At 35.3% G+C, this 21,296-nt stretch overlaps 2 protein-coding genes across 2 annotated transcripts in view; both read right to left on the minus strand.

Moving 5' to 3' along the window:
- The window catches only part of LOC134839590 (aquaporin AQPAn.G-like), a 364,076-nt gene that overhangs the window by 174,237 nt on the left and 168,543 nt on the right, over positions 1-21,296 (minus strand). The gene's annotated exons all lie outside the window — the stretch shown is intronic.
- On the minus strand, positions 3,898-7,871 carry LOC134839909 (acetylcholine receptor subunit beta-like 1). The gene is made up of 3 exons (XM_063855537.1): positions 7,553-7,871; positions 6,406-6,624; positions 3,898-4,283 (listed from the first exon to the last, which is right to left on the minus strand). The coding sequence occupies exons 1-3, from the start codon at positions 7,869-7,871 to the stop codon at positions 3,898-3,900; spliced, it is 924 nt and encodes a 307-aa protein (XP_063711607.1).

Here is a 21,296-nt window from a genome sequence, read left to right on the forward strand (position 1 = left end):
CTCCAGATTGCTTGGCGAGTACTTCTTCTCAGCGTCGTGGAGGTAGCTAGATGCGAAGGTTAGTGACCTCCAGCCGTCGGAACCTAATTGCTCGAGTAATTTTGCAATTTAAGAATTTCCTCTGATTCGTCTCAAGTTTAACGCCCGAGACTTTCGAGAGGACAAATGGCTTCACGCATGCCAATGAACGTAACAAAATCCTACCTGAACCAAAATAACGAGCTGTATACTCCATATAACTGAACAAAGAAATGTCGATTGGCGCACGATGATTTTTTTCAAGTGACTTAAATATGCTTCTAATTTGCTCAATTCTCAACTCTTAATGCTTCATATGTTTTTTTGCTTAAGATTCAAGTTTAGTATAAATAATAGTTTGGTATGCAAATAATTATACAGACAAATCCTTAAAATCCAGATTGCTTGGCGAGTACTTCTTCTCAGCGTTGTGGAGGTAGCAAGATGCGAAGGTTAGTGACCTCCAGCCGTCGGAACCTAATTGCTCGAGGACAGTGCCGAGCCCGTTATGATTCGCTCCGCAAACTATCCTTGTATCCCGGTGTATGTCGAAATGCTGTAGTTCGACTATGTTCGCTACTTGCTCCTTTAGGTTATCGACTGCTGTTTGACACTCTGGTCTCCAGATAAATTCGTTTTTTTTGGCTTAAGAGGTGGCGTAACTGGGCTGATGACTCCGCGAGCGCTGGGAGGTATTTGTGCAGACCATGAATCGAAATTACTTGGGCTGTGAGACGGTTCAAAAGGCCTTTAAAGACTCAATTGGGTCCGTTTTTCGGATAAGCGGGGTAACGCATGTGAATTAGATTTTATGCCCCAACCAATTATATCCGTTTTGATCGAACTTGGTCTTAGTAAATTTTATTGGCATATTCTCCTTGTCTATTATACGTAGGTTCTTTTCGACCGCTGATATATGCTCGATTTCACTACCTTTGGTGACAACCAGGATTTCATCTATAAAACCGTGTGCCTGTGGAAACTCGGATAGGATTGCGTCCATCACTCTTTGAAATTCCGCAGGCATCGTCGGTACTCCAAAAAACCCCGTTTTGAAACGGTGCGCTCCTGTTGATTTTCCTCCCACCAATAATAAATTACCTTGTACGCTCGTTTTCGGAATAAGTGGTAGCTTTCCGTATGCGTATGTGGGATCCATCGTAGAAAAAAGCCGTCCACCGTTTTTTGTTCACTTATAGTCTGCCCTAACGTGTCCATGAATTCTTTGATGTTTTGCATTTGATATTTGTTTCTGTGGACTAAATTATATAATTCTCTGGATTCCAATGCTTGTTTTACTGACCCGTTTTTCTTCACCGTACCTACTTTTGGGGATAAAAAGTTTTTCTCAGAGCATTCTTCGACTTTTTCGATGTGTCTTTGTTTCAAAGTTTCACTAATTTCTTTATCAACCTTCTCTTGCAAGACTATTGGGACCTTCTTCCTTTTAGTTGAACTGGAATTTAATTTTCAAAAAGTTCCGCTTGTATTTTGTAGTTTTTTATTTCACCAACAAGGCGAAAAAGATTTTAAACTTGCTTATTGAAGTATAGTTGCCATTGATCTAGTGGTGCCTCTGCGTTGGACGTTTCTGCAACCTCTTGTTTTCCTTAGATAGACATCACGTTCTCCCACGGTGACTTCTGGATTAGCTGCAACGCCAGGCTAGACATCAAGTTCATTCCAACAATAGATGGTCTGCTGCCTCCTATCACCTTGATCTTTGCTTCGACCACCCATCGGCTTGTTTCCAGGAAAACTATAATTTTCCTTAAAAGGTGTAGTTGATTGTTACTGTAATCCCTGAAATCGTTATCCTCTGGTTTTAGCTCGCTCAATTTCACTCCTGAGGAGACCAATGTTCTCCATAGTTCTCCGATGATAAATACTGAGGTCGGCGATTCGCTTTCTATCCAAACACTCGTCTGTTTGCCGTTAATCTTTATCGGTAATTTCGCTCCCCCAACCTTTATTTCGGTTTCTTTTCTTGAGTGAAAGGCCTTGACAACATAGTCGCCCGAACTGTCGAAATCCCACGATCGGTGTCTGTACCCAGGCATGCTAACCCATCCGACGGAAATTTCGTGCTGCTAGTGTATGTCTTCCGGGTTCGCTCAAGTCCAGATACTCTTGACCTTGGTTTAGCCCCACTGCCGGGCGTCCTCAGTTGCTACGCGTTCCCCTGTACGTTTTCCGCATTGGATTGTTTTTCGGCAGAAGTTGCAGGTCGCGCTTCTCGCCGGGCATCTTTTCATGTGTTCTGGGGTAAAATTGGGCTGGTCGCATTTAAAGCACCTTTTATTTCCTTGTTGCGCTCCCTCTCGGAATTCCAGTCGTCCTCGAGATGGTCCTCGTCCGCGTTGTATACTGTTCCTATATCTGCACCGGATTGCCCCCTCCGGTTCCGTTTTGATCTGAAACGCTTCACCAGTAGTGCTGCTCGGTGTCGTTCCTCCGGTTGTTGATACGTACGTTTTTGCGTACTTTTCTCCGCGCTCGTAAGACAGCGCGATGCGGTACACCTCCCTTGGTGTTTTCGACGATCGGCATATTTCGTTTTGGGCCTCTCTGTTATTCATGTTCACGATGAATACGTCTCGTAGGATCCTGGTCTCCAATGCTCCGAAATTTCAGCGTGCCGCCAGTCCACTTAAGACCGAATGGAACTGCTCCAATGAATCCCCGATGTGCTGTTTCCTGGCTAACAGCTGAAAAGTTTCATACGTCTCGTTGTGTTCTCTCCTGAACTTAGTTTCCATAGCATCAATTACCCTGAAATAACGGGTCGAACCAAGACCAGATGCGGTTTTATCCTGTGGAATATGTCCTGTCTTTTTTGACCCAGGCACAAATTTAAGTTCAAAATATTAGCGTCTGCTCCGCCTCCAATCGATTTGCTCCATCCACCTCCTCCGGTAGGGCCGCAACTTGGGATGTTGTTAGCGTAGCTGCACAGTAGAAATTTTTTGGGTTATTACTATGCTTAGCCACCATTGCCCATTGAAACCGATTAAACCAAAACTCCCGCGAACTTAGGGGAGCCAGAACGACGTAATCCCCAGTGGGTTTTCCCCTACTTTGGCCTGCTGACTGCGCCACGTCAAGAAAGATATTTCGATATTGTAAATTTCAGAACGAGAGATTTGAACTGCAATTCATAAAGTTAGTTGGAGACAAGGAAATAGAGGTCAACCAAAGGTGACAGACAACTCCGAAGGTTAATTACCAGTTAGCGTCAGACAGATAGATTGAATACAGTTGGAATAAATAGAAAAAAATTAAATTGGACTGTGAACTAATTTAATTACTATGACAATTTTAATCTATGACAAATGGCAGAGAAATTTTATGTTTTCGAGCTATTCGACAAAGTATTTGAGCCAGGGGTGAATCTAAAATTTTCTGGAGGGGTAGATTTTTGAAAAGTTTCAAAAATGTTGTCGACGTTTTTTAGGTCAACCAAATTGGTTATTTGTATTTCTGAGCTTGTTATGGAGACCTTATTGTGAACATTGTTTGCGCCATAGACAATTTTTTTGAAAAACAGTCCAAAACAAGCACTTTTTAGGCACTTTTTGGAAAATTTTGGCCAAATAACTGCGTTTTTTTGACGCGCGCTCCTGCCTCAGGAAATATTTAGTGTCCATTAGCCGAATTGGATATTTTAAAATTGATCAAAAGGGAGAGCCCTTGGGTCGACAGGGGTCGAAACCCTGATTGGGAGGAAAAGAAGATACCCCCCACCTCATAAATCCGCTACTGATTTCATCTATTTAGAAAAAAATGTGATCTCGTATTTGTAAAAATTACAATGTGTTTATTTTAATTTTAAGACAAGGTGTCTGTGAGATTTTGGCCTCAAATAACTGAGGATTTGAATTACTTGCCTAAGACCGTAACCAGACACAGCGCTCCCATATGTCCCAACACCCGAACCAGGAACTTCAACAGGTACGGTGGGTGGACGGAACTGGGCGGCAACACATCACTGAGAGCCGAGAAGGCGACAACTTGAGCCAGTAGAATGGTAACTGCGAATGATATTTTCTCACATGCATCCGAGGGGAGAAGAAATGACAGCCCCGATAGAATATAGATCACAATTGTTGGGAGGACGATTACAAAAGTGTAATGCAGAGGACGTCTTTTGAGCTGGACAGAAACAATTACCCGGTCGCGTTGGTAGCTTCCGCTAGCCGTGACTGATATCAGCTTCCATTGTTCATCTTTAGTGAACAAATCATCTTGGCTTCCTCCGGACTTGTCTGCAAGCAAACATAGTGGCGTTGTTGTTATCAATTAAAGTTGAATTTTTATTTCATTAAGAAAAAACAAGTTGCAATATTATTATCACTAAGATAAATAACCACCTCATGTTTAGCCATACCACCCTCTTGGTATGTTAACCACGTACTCTTTTTTGTGTGTTTTTTTCAACACTTTACTTTCTATGCGGTTATTTCAAATTAGCAACCCCCTCCCACTATAAAGTGAAACCCCACAATCTATTTATAGTCATATAGAGAGGGGATGCGCACGTCAAAAAAATCTGAATCACATCTTTCAAGGAGCCACCATTCCTCAAACATTATCCTGCACTGCATAAAAAGATATGAGCACATAAAATAACGAAAAAATAAAACTTTGTGACCGCTCTAAATTGGGAAGTTAAAAATCTTGTAAAATTTCAGGTTACGTTTTTTGTAAAACTTGTAAAAGAGTCAGGTTACGTTTTTGCGCGCCTCATATTGCTTTACGCAACCCATGTTTTGACTTTGCGCAACTTTAACCTCGATAGGCCTAATGGAATTTTGTTTCCTAGATATGTCACGGACCTCGGTTGTCCTATCATTTAGCCATAGACACCATAGGATGAAAATATAGGATCTCCCATATCGATGAATAAACTTCCACTTACTTCAATTCTTACACAAGCCTGCTCGTATACCATTAACCTTCATGTTGAAGTCGATTTGAAAGTTTTTTTTGGTTTAAAAAATTGACGACATAGTTGAACAAACAACCTTTTTTTCACTTTTTCCTTCAATTTATCGCCGCACAATGTAATGTAAATTATAAAGAAGCCTGTTAGGATCTTGTGTCAGAATAACGCGACTAAATGACTAGCCTCAAATCAATTTGGAATGCATTAATTCGCCGCTTACGCGGGTTATAAGAACGCAATATACCGAGCGTTAATTGTCTCAAGTTGGTCAAGTTAACAATTTTCAAACCCTCATAACTTCACAAAAAATGACCACAAGCAGAATATCTTTTAAAATTTCAGCTCAAGGCAATAATTTATATCAGAGGTTTTAAAATCTTTCCCCAAAATTGTCTTATTGAGAAGTCGAAAATTGACTGAACAAGACTGTTCGTATATCAAGTCAAAGCCCTTATTAATCCGACTGTCTCTTAATTCATCGATTAGCTTTGGGAAAAAAATATTGAAAACCTATAAATTTTGGACAATACCAATGTGTGAAGTTTTGAGTCATATGAAATTAATACGACTGATCTAATTAACATGCCTCATTTCAATTTGGAACGATTTTGTTGAGCAGGATAAGTCGCCACGCATAACTAATTACGTTCTCAGCATTATGAATGAAATCTTCAAAGCACGCATAATTTAGTCCAAAGCAACATGACCAATTTAGCAATTTTCTAATTTTCAAACCCCCAGAAATTTACAAAAAATAATCGGAGGTGAAAAAAAAAACTTTTTAAATTTGAATTCAAGAGGTCGATACCTTCAATGGGGTAGAAAACTATGATTTTGATCGGCGAAAATTGACTGAATAAAAAAAACCACACCGATCATAAACGTTCCGTTTTCTTCGAAAGTCGGAACAATAAAACAAGACCGCTCGTATCAGAGCAAAATGCTGAATGTCATTTAATTGGACTCAAACAATTTTTTGTAAATAAAATGGCAAAATTTTGAATTTTAAGCTGATTTCATTAAAAAATAAAAATTGCAATTTGAATCGTGTTTGGAATTAATAAAACCAATTAGCTGCCTCAACTCAAAAAAGATAGTTCCCCTGAGGAACCTGATTTTTGTGAAATTGGACTGAATATCAAAAACTACCCCGAGCATAAGTTTTCCTGACTTTTTTCAAAAGTCGGAACAAAAACCGTACCAAGCATAAATTTTCTGCACTTGCTTCGAAAGTCGGAACAAAATTGTATTATTCTTACTAGAACTGACAAGTCAATTATGCATCAAAAAATTTTTTCCATTGAACTAAGAGAGCCTTAATCTCAGTTTTGTGTTGACATAATTGGTGAAATGTCCCGCCGCAAACAGATATCGGCAAAAACAAAGAGGGATCCGGTCAAAGCCTGGCCATATTGGGTAAATTTTAATTTGTGTGTTCTTACTCTGGAGGTCATAGCCGTAGTATCTTTTTAATCTGGTGTCTATTTGCGGGACAATGACAACACTGCAGGTTTGCTGGTCAAATGGGAACTTCGACACATCAAATGAACACGACATTTCAGGCATCAAGACAAGCCGTTCTGACACAACCCATCCATTGTTCCAAATGATATTTTTAGTCGGTTTTATGTTGAAACTGGGATCAACAATGTTCTCAATCGCTGAAACAACAAATTAATCAATCATTTTCGTTCCGAATTTTCAGAGAATGGAATAATCCAGATTGGTGTTTATTTTATTCCGACATAGTTCGGCTTTTTTTTTACTATAGCCTAAGCTGAAGAAAGATTTTAATACAATCTGAAAAGTATGAACGCCCTGCGCTCAAATTTGAATAGATGTTTTGGATGAGATCTTTTTTCGTGAGCTTATACAATTAACGCGCGATATTGACGTCGTTCCAATTTGGTTGAAGGAAGCTGATTTGTCATAATCGATTTGTTACTAGGAGCAAAATCTTTCACTTAGTACTTGCCGCGTGGGGGAATGATTTTCACAAAAAAATCTCAAAGTTAAACATAAAAAATTGCGTTTTTTTATTAAATAGAATTTTTTGTTTTATTACTGCTCCATAGACCTTAAAAGGCAGTCGGAACATTCAGGGCTTTGGCCAGCTGCGATCAGTCTTGCTGAGTATTTTAATGAAATCGACTTAATCTTTGTGTAGCTCTTTGAGCAGTTCTTTTGTTTTGATGTCTGTTTTTGATTTTTTTGTTTTGATGTCTGTTTTTGATTTTTTTTCGATCGAACTACCCATGACTTGACTAACCCGTGTGCATTGAGTGCTTCCGCTTATAGTGTGAGTGTTGACTTTTGTTCTCATTAGCAGTTGTACATCAATATTTTTTGAGCAAATTTCGTAAACTATAAATTTCGTGCCATTTTGGCGGCAGTAAAGCTGAATACTGAGTAGTTATTCACACTGACTAGCTGCGCCAGGTGATAAAATAAGCAGACTGATGGATTGGATTATAGTGCGATTTTTGAAAAACGATTCGGCTACTATATTCCAATAAAAATTAGAGAAGTTTGCCAGAAAAAGTTTATTCAATATTTGATCATATTGAAAAAGAAAATATTTTATCGCACTTAAGGATGGGTACCAAAACGTGTCCTCGGGAACCATCAGACACTCTATCCCTCCGAAGTCTTCCAAACTCCACAGCAAAGGTGACTCGTAAGCAGACAGATTGAAAGCATAATTCACGCGAAAGGAGATCTTGGCCTTCCACGTGCCTTTCCGCTCGTTCAAACCGATGATTTGCTTCACCGTTGCTACGACAGTAACCGGTCCAAGTGCAGATAGATTCGGTTTGATGAGTCTGGGCGTTTTGGCTCTTATAAGGCTCAGTAGTTTTTCTTCAACTTCTGGGTAATTGACTGCACCCCTAGCCCTGCTATTTGACATTTCTTCAAGGACTGATGCATTGTTGCCCTTGAAATAAATATTAGCGAAATTGACTTAAATGGACTTAGCAACTAATTAAATACGTTTTTCTCTCATAAATTTTTTGCATTGTTCAGGGGAGGGACTAGAATTTTCTCGAGGGGGATGTGTTCTAAGTATGTTTAAAGATCTTTCTTGTTTAGTCGACTCAATTGATTTCCTGAGCTCTCAAAAAGCAACTTAGCGACCCTAATTTGAAGAGGTTTTATGCACCTCAGTCAAATTGAAAAAAAAAATTGTTCAAAAACGCCGTGTATGGACACTTTTTGGAAGATTCTGACTAAATGATTGTTTGGCGCGCGCCTCCCCTCAAAATTAGTATATAATGACAGCAAAAGTGCCTTTAAAAACATTACCAAAGAGGGGAGCATTTGGGCGCTGAGGGGGTCAAATCCTCGAGAAAAGGTGTCCTCGCACCCGCCTTTCCCCTCGGAAAATCCGCCCTTGACAATGCTACTGGATATCAAACCGCCTCTTAGAATCCGAAAACTCCTTTATTTTAAAAGTTGTTGTTTTTTTTTGTAATTTTGCAACTTAAGAATTTCCTCTGATTCGTCTCAAATTTAACGCCCGAGACTTTCGAGAGGACAAATGGCTTCACGCATGCCAATGAACGTAACAAAATCCTACCTGAACTAAAATAACGAGCTGTATACTCCATATAACTGAACAAAGAAATGTCGATTGGCGCATGATGATTTTTTTCAAGTGACTTAAATATGCTTCTAAGTTGCTCAATTCTCAACTCTTAATGCTTCATATGTTTTTTTGCTTAAGATTCCAGTTTCTAACTCAAACTGCCAACCGCTGAAGTTTAGTATAAATAATAGTTTGGTATGCAAATAATTATACAGACAAATCCTTAAAATAAATAGAAAAATCTTCTTGTCAGGTTTCAACACAGACTGAACAATCAAAAATCAAACTTTGGTCTTGCAGGGATTACTCTTTGATCGTCTGTTGATGCTCCGCCCATTTCAAAAGTTGTTTAAAACAACAAAGGCCAAAAGCCCCTCTCAAAAAAATTTTTCACGCTTGGGCTAAAAACCGCTTTTATGGAGCCTCAAAAGTTTGTCGGTAACATTTGACTTTTGGCTCGGTGCACGTGATTTTTGTTTCAGCTTTGACTTTTTTTCCAATTTTGTATCAAATCTGATTGCGTTTTCAGTTTTTTTCCCAGAATTCCGGATCGAGGTGCGCGACTTAAGAAAAAATTTTGCAACAAGGCCAAACTGTGCATTTTAAGAAATTTACTCTTTTTTGTTATTTCACCCTCATTGATCGTTCCGACAAAGTTTTAATTTGTTTAAGAGGCTTTTTGCAGTTGCGCCGGGTTACGAAAATACTGACGGCGCGACTTAGAAAAAAATTTAGCGGCGCGATTTAAGAAACTGTCGATGTATAAGTCAAGATAAACTTTTCACAACAGTATTCACGGCAACCAATCAATAGAAGTTGAAAACTTTCCTGCTAATTATTGCATTGCTTAGTAAACTGCCCGGGTTGAAGTTGTATTGCAATTCAGAAATGTATCATTGTCATTGCATTGTTTTGACATGTTTAAGGGATAATCCAACTCAAATACATAGATTTACTCTGTTTCAACTATGTCCATTATTTTACCCTTAATTATTAAAAACCTTGATGTGACATCGATAAAACGTTTATGTCACATCCAAGTTTGTCTATTTTGAACTGTTTTCGAAAACTAATAGCAAGTCGAGCTGATAAAAAACAAAATAAGGTCAATAATTTGTTTTACCAGATGAAAAAGAAGAACAATTCATTTTCTCGGTGCTGTTTTTCCTCTTGCCAATTGCTTCTCTGTTGTGAGTAACAACTCTAGCGCGAACCCTCACGAGACACTGCAGCGGTAGGGTAGATCTCGGTGTCGTTTTCCTCCCAAAAAGGGAATTCCTCGAGGGTGCTGTAGTAGCCGAATAAGGAAACTAAGTGCATTTTTGATAGAGATTATATACTGAGTTTATGCAGGTTTCATACAGTTTGTGTACATATTTTTACAATTTATTCACACTATGAAATCGATTTTATTTTCATTTAATTTTTTATACAAAAACTGTGAACTGATAAAAAAGTTTTGTTACGTGTCTTGTTTCGTTGAAAATAATCAAAATCGACTTAAACATGATAACCTTGACAAAATAATACCAAAACTTCAAAATTGACAATTTATTTCTGCTCAAATTAGTTGTATTGCTTGATAATGTTAGTGTGTGCTTGTGTTTGTTGTGAGGGGGAGTGAAATGGAAAAAAAAACTGTGGAAAAGGAATTTTTCTTCCGAAACTGGAAAATCCCAGTATCTACCTAACTTTTTAGATTTTTATACTTTCCCGTATCGTAACAGATTCCCTGAGAAGGATGTAAGAATGTAGTTCTCTCGTTCAGCCCCGATTGTGAATCATGTTTTCCGGCCACAGGCATGAAAAATTGAAAGCGTAGAACTTCGTGCAAAAAAAAACTTTTGGTTCAACCAAGCTTTTTTTTCAAGATGAAAAATTTAGAAACGAGGAGCAATGCAATTTTTTGTGGACCTCTGTGACGTTTATTGCTATAGTTGATCGTTTTATGCTGACATTGAGTCTTTAAAAATTAAGTGTACTTATCTGACAAACAACATAGTTTTCCAGTCCTAAGACTTGAAAACGAAGTAGTTAAAAGACAAATTGATTTTTTTTACTACCAAACGTCTTTTTTTTTGGAACAAACAATAACGAGCTTAATGTTTTGTTGAAGTAGTATATCTTAAACACCATAATAACCACGTACTTAACCATATTTACCCATTCTAGCCGAAACTGGACTAAGAGATACTTACATCAGCTTTTTACCAAAAAACGTACATCAATTCAATAGGTGCATAGGAATTATCACGAGGAGGAAGAAAAGTTGCAACAATTGGGACAAAACAAGAAGATAATTGAAATTGATCAAAAAGATTCGCACAAATGAAATTCATTCAAATTGTCAGGAACAAAAAGATGAAATTATCGACATTTTATTAACAAACCTATTTGATTTTCGTTTAATTCGTTTTTTTTGTCATTTGGTTTTAAACTGGCTGAATATGTCATTTTTTGAAAGTCAAAAAATCTCAGATTAGATATTTTTTTTATTTTGATGTTGAGAAAAAATGATGAAAAACTAATGGTGAATCTCAATTAGTCATCTAAAGATATATACAACTTGTAGTTTCCCAAAAGTTTTTTTGTCATCTGGTTTTCAACTAAACATGTCATTTTTTGAAGATCAAAAAATCCTAGATTAGACATTTTTTTTATTTTGATGTTGAGAAAAAATGATGAAAAACTAATAGTGAATCTCAATTAGTCGCATCTAAAGATATATACAACTTGTAGTTTCCCAAAAGTTAGTGATGTTCCCAATAAAGTTGTGAACGAAACTATGTTATTTCTTAAAACTGCTGGTGTAGTCACACTTACATAAATGAGCCAATCTATTTTTGTGCATCAGTTATCGTTGGTTTTCTCGCTCAAGTTTTGTAACTTTTTGAGAAAGATCAAAAAATGTCTCATGAAAATTTTTACCAAAAAGAAAACACTAACGCTTAAACAATTCGAGAACAGATCAAAAATTCTACCGCTGGTTTGCAATTATAGGTCTGCATTTTCTAGCCTTCGAGCATCAAGCCTTCGATACAGTTGATAACTCTAATGTTCTTGCGAAGTGCCATATCTATGCCCTATTCACTACAGTATGTTTGCCATCAAAGTACCGCTTCAAACTTGAAAACAGTAGAAACATAAGTCCCTTAGTGTGAGAACACACAGCAGACTAGAAGAAAAATTTGAAATATTAAACCTGTAGGTGTAATTATTGATCAGTATTTCTTTTTTTTGGAAATGAATGACGCTAATACAAAAGTTATCAATTTTTTTCAGTTTTGAATGTCATAGGGTTATTTTACTTAAAACAACTGTTCATTAAACAGTTTAAAAGAAACTTTCTTCTCATAAATCTTTTGTAGGCAAAAAAAATTGAAGAAGCGCAAACTATAAGACGAAACCAAATTTTGTAATTTTTCTATAAGGGAGAAAAACTGCTCTGCATTAATAGGATTCTCAATTGATGTAGGTGTGGCTAATTTAAGGAAGCTTACATATTGTTCAGTTTTGTTGACAATTTTATTGAAAACAGCACTAATTATTGAGCAAAAAATTATAAAGTTGATCAAAAAACTGCTGCTCAAAAATCAGAAGTCAAACTGCAACAACGGTTTTCTGCCACAATGCTGAGACGGAATTTTACAAATGCTGTTTTGGTTTGATTTTTTTTTAGTCGAAAGGTTTTGAGCAAATTGCAATTTGAAAATTAAAGATTCCAATTTTCCAGTTAATTGCCGGATTTGTAACTTAAAGTATCAATGGAGTTGTGTGAATGTAACCAAGAGACGCCCGGATTTGTAAAGTGCATGTGGCTTTTAAAATATTAATTTTTATAAAAAAAAGCAACATCTTGTCTTGTTAATTCTGTTTTAAACCAGGAAAGATTTGTCGTACTCGGTCACAAAGCGAAACTGAAAGAAAGAAGGTAAAACCATGAGAAGCTACAGAATGAATTGGATAAAATCGAACTGGAAGAAGTGCTTGCTGTTTTGCCAGCAGACCAAAAACGTCCAAAAAAATAAAATAATAAATGTGTTGTGGTTAACTTCATTGCCACTGTCAAAAGACAATTTCGACCTTTCAAAGACTGACTTCAGAGTATTAGATATAATAAACCTCTTTTGAAAGAATACTCCAAGTGTGATGGTTGTCAACAAGAATTTGACCTGCAACTAGCTTTTCTTTTGAAAAAAGGGGGATTGGTGTTATTACGTCATTACGGTTTTCGGGATGCAATAGAAGACCTGGCTTCCATGCTCTGAAAAGGAGACCATTATAAAAAACGCAGATAAAAAACGTGGTACCCAGCATTAGTTGCGGATCTTAGGCCTAGACACTTGGTACAGGCAATCAGCGGCATCGTTCGATATTCGTCTCACAGACACAGACGCTCCGTCTTACCTGAATCGTAACCCGATGAGTATTTTGAATTCTGCTGAGGAGGAAAGAAAAAGAAAATACGTACCAGCTTGCGAATATCGGCATATTTAGTTGACTCCACTAGTGACATCTGTTGATGGACTCTTGGCACTCGAAGTCTTCTTTTTTCAAAAATACAGATGGATTGAGGGTAAATTTGGACCAAACTTACAACCAGTTTATCTATTGGGTTCGTTGTAGATTTTTTTTGCCATCCTAAGAGCAACTAAAATATGGATTAGAGGCACAAGGAATAAATGGAGATTGCTGGGAATAGAAGACGGCAGCACCATCGGCATGGCAATTTGATAGTTGGAGCAACACAGAAATACGAATGAAATTATTCGCCTGTGATTACGCTTGATTTTGCCGTCAAAAAAAAATGTTGATGATTGGTGATAATCAAGATGATGATGATGAAGAACAACTATTAGGCGAACTTCAAATTTTAATTTTTTTATTGGTCGTTGTCTTTGAAAAAATAATTGAGGTTTAATAATCGTCCCTGTTTCTTTGTTCAAATTTCTCAGCTGTTCTAAAAAAATTTTGACTTTTAAAATCAAACGGTAACCTTGAGTCTGAGACTTTTTTAAGGAAAAATCTTACCTTTAGCTGAAAGTTTTACCCAATTCAAGCCAATTGACACAACAAAAAAAATAAACGGAAAATAAGAAGGTGTGTTAATGAAGTACCCACATATTCTTCTTTTTTGTTTATCGCGTTTGCTTAAAAAAAGAAATTGCTTTTGACCTCAAAATTGTTGAAAAAATACGTAAAACTTATAACTTCTGCAGTTAGTGATGTATTTAAGAAAATTATCAACGAAACTACAAAACTCCCAAATTTTGGCAAAGTAGTTCCACTTACACGAACAAGGCAACCTATTAGTGTGCAGCAGTTGTCGCGCGATTTTTTCCCTTTCATTTCAAACTTACAACAGTAATTGTCAAAAAATTCAAATAAATGAACAAAAGTCTATAGTTGATTTTAAAATAATAGATTAGAGCGCAATCACACAGAAAAGTCTTTAATTTGTGTGGTTATGGAACTGTCCAAAGCCTTACCATTTCTTTCTTCTTCCGAAGTGCCTTTCTTTCTGCTATGCCCTGTTCACTACCCCTAAAATCTTATCTTTCTCGTAGAAAACAATTTATTTACCATTAAACTATTGTTTCAGACTTGAAAACAGTAAAAACATGAGTCCCGTAGTGTTAAAAACAAGAGAGTAGAACAAAAAGTTTCAAATATCAAGTACTTAGGTGTCACTATTGATAAAAATCCTGTTTTTCAGGAACAGATTGAAGCTATTAATGAAGTTATCAAAATATTTCAATGTTATACAACATACAATATTTTCACACAAAAATTGTTAATCAAGCAATTTGGGAACTGATTATTTGCATTCAAATACTTTTTAGGCAGTGAATTTTGAAGAAGTGCAATTTTTAAATCAAAACGAAATTTTTGTTTTTGATTGAATTTCATGTATATAAGGATTTAAATATTTTACGTAAAATCTATACAACGTTTTGACTTATTTTGACCAGGTTTTTCTAACATAATTTTTAAAAATTGAATGAAACCAAAATGTGGATAGTTTTGCACACTTTGAGGAAAATTATATAGTTGGTTCGAATTTGTCACAGATACTTTTGTAAAGTCAATTATTTTGATCGGTTGCTTAAACTGACCTCAAATTAAATTGAAATAACTTGATGAACTGTATTGTTTGATACGTTTGTAAACCAATTCGATTTGTTTGAAAATCAAGTTTCAATATTTTTAGCGTTGCGTTTCTTTTCCTTTTTTTTGAATTTCTTAAAGCAATCTGACATTCTTATAATTTCGAAGTATTGAAAGATAAAAGTTATCATGATTTTAAAAATTTTGACAAACACATGTTTCTCAAGACTCGGAAAACTCATTTGTGGAGTTTCAAACAGGCTGAGCAGCCATCAGTGACCGCTCACACTGATGCTGTTTCTGAATTTAAACTTGAAGGTTTTCAAAAATTTGTAGCTTCAAAACAAATTATTATTCCGTTACATAATTTATGAAAAGGAAATCAAAAAAACTCAAAAAGAAGATGTCAAAGGTGTTTCAACCGTGATTCGAGCAGCGATGACTTTTTTGTGTGTTTAACGTTTTTGAAATTGCTCGATAATTGTGTCGAGACTAATCGAATCGGCTTTTAATTTTTTCAGAACAAAAGCGTGGATGATGAATATGACTTTCAAGTTTTCAAATTATATACCACTTTCAGCTATTAACAGCGATGATGAAAACCAGTTCAGTTTAAAATCAGATTAGTTAGTCAAAATTTAATAAATGGGAGTTAAAAATCAATAAAAAGCAGACATTTTAATGTTTTGATACGATGTAACGATGATAACAAACTAAAACCAACAAACTTCAATACAAAAATAAAACATACTGCTCATTTCAGGTCTAGGTTTTATTGTTCGGATTGTCTCTAATGATGTTTTTTGAAATAAGTTACCTGTTCAAAAAATTTCGTGCTAAAAACATTTTAAAAATTTGAATTTCAAAGGTAATTTCAAAAGGAAACGATTTGCTGTTTTAACGAATTTTTTCCCAATTTTCGTAATAATGCGGTTATTATTTATGCTTGTGGTGGTTTTCTTACAGAATCGAGTTTTGGCTATTTAGCTCATAGACGCTACCAAAAACCTTTTCCTGTTGAAGATATTGTTTCACCGAGTTCAAAGTTATAAAAAAAATAATTACGAATGTTTTTTTTATGAAACTCAGGGGTTTGGAAAGTTGCCAATTTAGCCATGCGCTGGATTATTTCGTTCGTACTGTGAAGAGTTTTTTAATGATGATGAAACTGTACCGGAAATATGTATGCGTGCCAAATATTCTGCAGTACAAAAGTTTTCAATTGAATTTAGGTAGCTAACACAATCTAATCCATGTTGTGGTCTTATTAACTCCGTTTTACTTCCATAATACAAATTTTTACACTTGACTTTTGATACTGTCCAAAATTTAAAACTTTTAAACTCTCCAAGAACTATAAATACCAGTTAAAGGGCAGCCGGTTATACGAGCTGTCTTCTTTGAAACAATAAGCGTGCAACACAATTGGGAGTAACTGTTGAGCTCAATTCGTTCTTTTCTTTATGCTAAGAGTTTTTGAAACATTCGAAATTTGAAGTGCTTCAATTACAACAACTTCATCAAAATAGTCCCAAAATTCAAACTTCTTTAAGCATATTTGTTTGACCATGTTCTCAAAAAAAGTGAAAAAATTGAAGAATAAGTAAGGTATTTCATTGCTAGAGCAAAGTGACCGACAAAATTGAAGCTTGTAACAAAAAATTTAACCTGGAGTAATTTTTAGGGCCTTTTCAAAACTTTTTTTTATAAATCCTCCGTAATTTCGCAAATACTTGGGTTATTTAAAAAAAAAATTGCAGAAGGCAGCAAAAATTTGCCGAATTCTGATGATAAAACTCAATGAGTTGGGTTGCTTTTTGTTCATGTATTTCTACAATTTAAGGAGTTTTCACTGGATTATGTGTTTAAAAAGCTACTATAGTGTTGGATAAACCGCATGAAAAAAACTGAAACAGATTTTTGAGCTCAACTTTCTCAAACTCGTTTTTGCTTGGCTAAAAAATTCCGAGGACAAAAGAATTTGTATTTTACCAGCTTTTACAAACTTTAGAGCCAAAACTTCACCATTAAAACGGGTAAATTAATTGGTTTAAAGTTATGAAAGTAAACAAGTTAAATTGTAGTTAAGCTTACATCAATTGACCTTCTACACTTCTATGATTTCAAATCAGATGAATTTACCCATTTTGAAGGTGTAAAAAATTGCACCATAGAAAAGCTGGTAAACTTACTAGCAGTTTTTGTCCTCATCATTTTGGGGCCTAGGAAATTAGACGATAAGCAAATAAGACGGATGCAACAAAAACGAAATTAGACGGAAGTTATTTTTTACAGATCTGGCATTTTAGACGAAAAAGCTATGAAAAGGAAAAGGCCAACAAAATTTTTTCTTAAGATTCAAGTTTCACAAATACAAAAAGAACATAGAATGTCAATACCTATCATAACAATTAGTTTAAATGAACAAAAAAATATCAAATCCGAATATTACAAGAGAGTTTTGATTTGAAAAAATTATGCGTGATTGACTTGTAAAGTTTTTGGCTACCGAAATTTAACTGTTGTCTACAAACAATTATACTTTTCTCGCGCAATTTGTCTGCAAACAATTTTAATCTCTCTCACTTTCGTCTGTTTTCTCACAATTGCAGTTTTGCAAAATCGTCTATATTCCTTTTAAGTACCTCCGTCTAATTTGCTTGTCGTCTAATTTCTCAACCCCCCATCATTTCTCAACCCCCCATACGTATAAACAATGTAAGTTATTATAAACAAATTCGACAAAACTAAATTCAGAAATTCTGTTTTAGTTCAAATACTCCTGTTGTTTTAATGTAACACTATTATAGCTTGTTCAGCCTATAATGCAGTGAAAATTCATTGCGAAAGAAAACACACATGAACAAGAAACAATCCAACTCAATGAAATATATCAATAATGCTTAGCTGCCAATGCAAAAATAATCACTTCACTAACCCAAATGTTTGCAAATTAAAAGACGAAAGAGGGTTCAACAAGCTTATAAAACTCCCTGGATTGTTTGAAAAACGAATCTGATAAATTGAGCTCAAGTTTTTTTCGCAATGAATAATCGTGCTGTGAATCAAATACCACAGAAAAAATCATGCATATTATCTTTTTGAATTTTAGCTCAAAGCAATGATATCTTTTAGAGGTTATACAAAAATTTTGCTGAAAAATGCTTAGCTAAAACATCAAGAGCAGTTTTGCAAAAAAGTACCACAAGCTTACTCATTTTGTCACAATCATTGAAAAAAAGAAAAAGCAAGACTGATCTCATCAGCAAAAAACTCTGATTGTTCCGACTTCTCTTGAATAAACCTGCAGTGCACTTCTTAGGAAAATCCATAAACTAAAAAAAACCCACGAGTATTTTGATTTTATTGTGCAAGTCCAAGTACACGACAGAAATGGTTGAAGCTTTCGTATTTGACAAACAATTTTTTTGCTTGACTTCAGTCTCATTGATATCGTTTTTTTGTAGATTTTAATCCTCGGTGTTACCTAGAATGAACTATTTATTTGAGACCACAATTCTTGCCTCAGCCTCCGCCTCACAAAAATGACTAACTACTTTGAAACTTGAGCTTTTTATTCCGGCTAGTTTCAATCAAAAGGTTTCTTTCAAAAATTCAAAGTGGTTTGATACCAATTTTGTTCAAATAAGATAAAAAAAATAGTTTTCAAGTCTTATGAGCGGCGTTTGCCTTTGTATTCTGCAGAGCAAACTGTTTCAAAGAGAAGACTTTGGGGGTATTAACAGATTATGTGTTTGCAGCTTTATCTTTTTCAGACTAATTCTGATTTAAGATTACTTGTTAGCAATTATTAATATCAAAAGTCCAGATTAGTGTTTACAGAACCTGCGTTAAATTCGTATATTTTAAATATTTAAACTGATTTGACTGACATTATTGGCACCAAGTTCCTTTTTTCCATTATTGGTTTCTCACAAAATGCACTTTAAGTTCTTAGTGACTGGTATTTTTTGGGTTTTTTATGTTGGAGCTTTGTCACATCAGGTAGAAAAAGAAACACATTTCAAGGATCATTTTTATATAACAAAGAGCTTTCAACGTTTGTGTTTCGGGAATTTCCTCAGCTCAGGTTATCAAAACATTGAGGGTTAATTGAGTTTCAAACTTATCAGATAATAATCTCTTGACATTAAAAACCAAAACGGTATTATATTATAGCTCATTTTTTTCGCAAAGTAACTTAAAACTTTTAAATTAGATTTGATTATGGGCGTGTGCATAGAACTTACACGTGGGAGTTTTTTAGTACTTACTTATTGTTCCGACTTTTGTTACGAAAGTAACGGAATATTTGTGCTCGAGGTGGCGTTTTTTCTTCAGACAAAATTCGACTTTATAACTAGCCATTTTTGGTGGAATTTTTTCTTGCATCATTCAAAAGGTATTGTTTTCTTGAGCTTAAACTTGAGAAAAAAATTTACTTGTGATCATTTTTCGCAAAGTTATAGGGGTTTGAAGATTGCCATTTTGGTCAATTTGGGACAATAAACGCGCGATATATTTCGCACTATTAACGCGTAAGATTTAATCGCGTGAGATTTACGCGTGAGTTTTAATCCGTCAAAAAAATTGTTCTTAATTGGTTAAAGGAAGCTATTTGCCAAATTGGTTTGTTAATGGGATCAAAATCTATCACTTTGAACTTTAAATAGCGTGTGAAGTGATGATTTTCACAAAAAATCTCATTTTTTAAAAAATTTTCTTACATTTAATTTGTTTCATGTTATTACTGCTCCATAGGCTTTAAAAGGCAGTAGGATCATTCAAGGCTTCGCCCTGAAACGAGCAATCTTGTTTTGTATGTAAATTCTATACAAGAGGCAAAAACTTCCAACCATCATTGCGAGCTTTTGTGCTTGTTGGAATTTTGGACTAAGAAATAGTGCTTTGTGCCTCCCGCAAGAAAAAATGAGGATAGAAGCCTGATAAAATTATTACTAAAAGTTATTTGCTCTGCTTTGTAAAAATGTATAAATGGTCGACCATAATTTAAAAAATCATGGTCGGTTGACCTGATATAGGTTTCGTAAGATAGTTCCGAAGTTTTGTATGCCTTGCTTTGTAGAGTGCCCTGTACAAGTTTGAGAGCATTTTCGTAGAATCACCGAGCGGAAAATTTTCAGAGCAACAATGAGACAAAAGCGCAATACGATCTAAATATACTAAAACATCCGTAAAAGTTAAAAAGAATTAGTTGCAATTTAGCTTCCCAAAAATAGAAACGAGTTCTTGGTCAAACAAAGGATTGTTTATTGTAAAAGTTTAAATTTAAACCCGTTAATTATAATTTGTAGGCTTGCTATTTGAAACGTTGTATATTTTTGTTCGTTTTTTGATTTTGTTTTCTCAAATTCATTTGCAAAAAAAAGAGAAAATCTAAAATCTACACTTTTTATGCAATTTTTAAAAAAAATTACAAAAGTGCTGTGTTTGGGTCGTCAATTTCGAGATTTTTCTGATTTTAAATGTTTTTATGACAAATACTTTTACGCTGAGCTCAAATTTTGAGAACTTCTAGTTGCTATCGCATACTTTAAGTTATTAGGGACTGCAATTTTCCAATTAGGCCAATTTGGAGTTATTGTTCTCAAATTGCCAGAAAAAATGGAATGATTTTCCATTCAGTCAAGTTTTTAATTAAGCGTTCGTGGCTAATTTGTCATACTCCATCTAAACTGTATACATATCCGGCGCTCAAATTATAATATAATTTACAGTTTCATCTGTGACTATTTATCGTAAAATTATAGGGGTTCGAAAACGACATGGGATGATTAATGCGTGATATATGTCTTTCTTCTAACAAGCGTAAGCTGTGGATTATTGCAATCCAAATTAAAGCAACTCTGCTTGTATCAGGGCGAAGCCCTAACTGTTCAGGCTGTTTTTTAACATCTATGGAGCAATAATAACAAGAAAAAATTAAGAAGAAAAATTAAGTGTAAGAAAGTGAAACGAATTTTTTAAAATTTGAGATTTTGTGAAAATCACCCCCCCCCCCCCACACGCGATTTCAAGTACAAATTGACAGATTTCGCTGCTAAAAACAAATCAGTTATGGCGAATATGCTTCCCTCCATCAAACTGGAACGATTTCTAAGACGGATTAAATCTCCGCTTACGCGTTAATAGCGCGAATTATATCGCGCGTTAATTGTCCCAAATTGGCCGTTATGACAATATTTAAGACCCCATAACATTACAATAACTGATCACAGGTGAAATATTTTTTTCAAATTTAAGTTTAGGACAGCAATACTTGTTGCAATGCAAATGTAATATAAAACGATAGTATAAATGCATAAAACTGAACCAAAATGTAACAACAATAAGCGCAGTTGGCCGAGTGGCCTAAGCTACAATAACGCCCACTATATAGACTCTACAGTTGACGTAGGTTCGAGTCCCCCACCTGCCCATGTATTAATATACTAAAAAAGGGGGTTATATCCTATTTTAACTGTTTTGTTGATTCTAATTTGGTTCAACCTTGATTAAGGCTGACCGCTAAAAAAGAGCAATTTGTCTCAAGGACATTACCGACCGGTTCTTGTGGCTAGCTTGCGCCGATTTGTACCAAAAACAGACAGATGCTAAAAATATTGTATGATGTCCTGA

This window comes from Symsagittifera roscoffensis, chromosome 2 (genome assembly GCF_963678635.1).
Source record: "Symsagittifera roscoffensis chromosome 2, txSymRosc1.1, whole genome shotgun sequence".
Taxonomy (NCBI): domain Eukaryota; kingdom Metazoa; phylum Xenacoelomorpha; order Acoela; family Convolutidae; genus Symsagittifera; species Symsagittifera roscoffensis.

Excerpts from the sequence above, each read along its gene's own strand:
- LOC134839909 (XM_063855537.1), bottom strand. The coding sequence starts at position 7,871 with ATGTCAAATAGCAGGGCTAGGGGTGCAGTCAATTACCCAGAAGTTGAA. Across the intron at positions 6,625-7,552 it reads GTTTTGGTACCCATCCTTAA|CGATTGAGAACATTGTTGAT; the intron begins GTGCGATAAAAT and ends TTGTTGTTTCAG. Across the intron at positions 4,284-6,405 it reads CTACGGCTATGACCTCCAGA|ACAAGTCCGGAGGAAGCCAA; the intron begins GTAAGAACACAC and ends GTTTGCTTGCAG.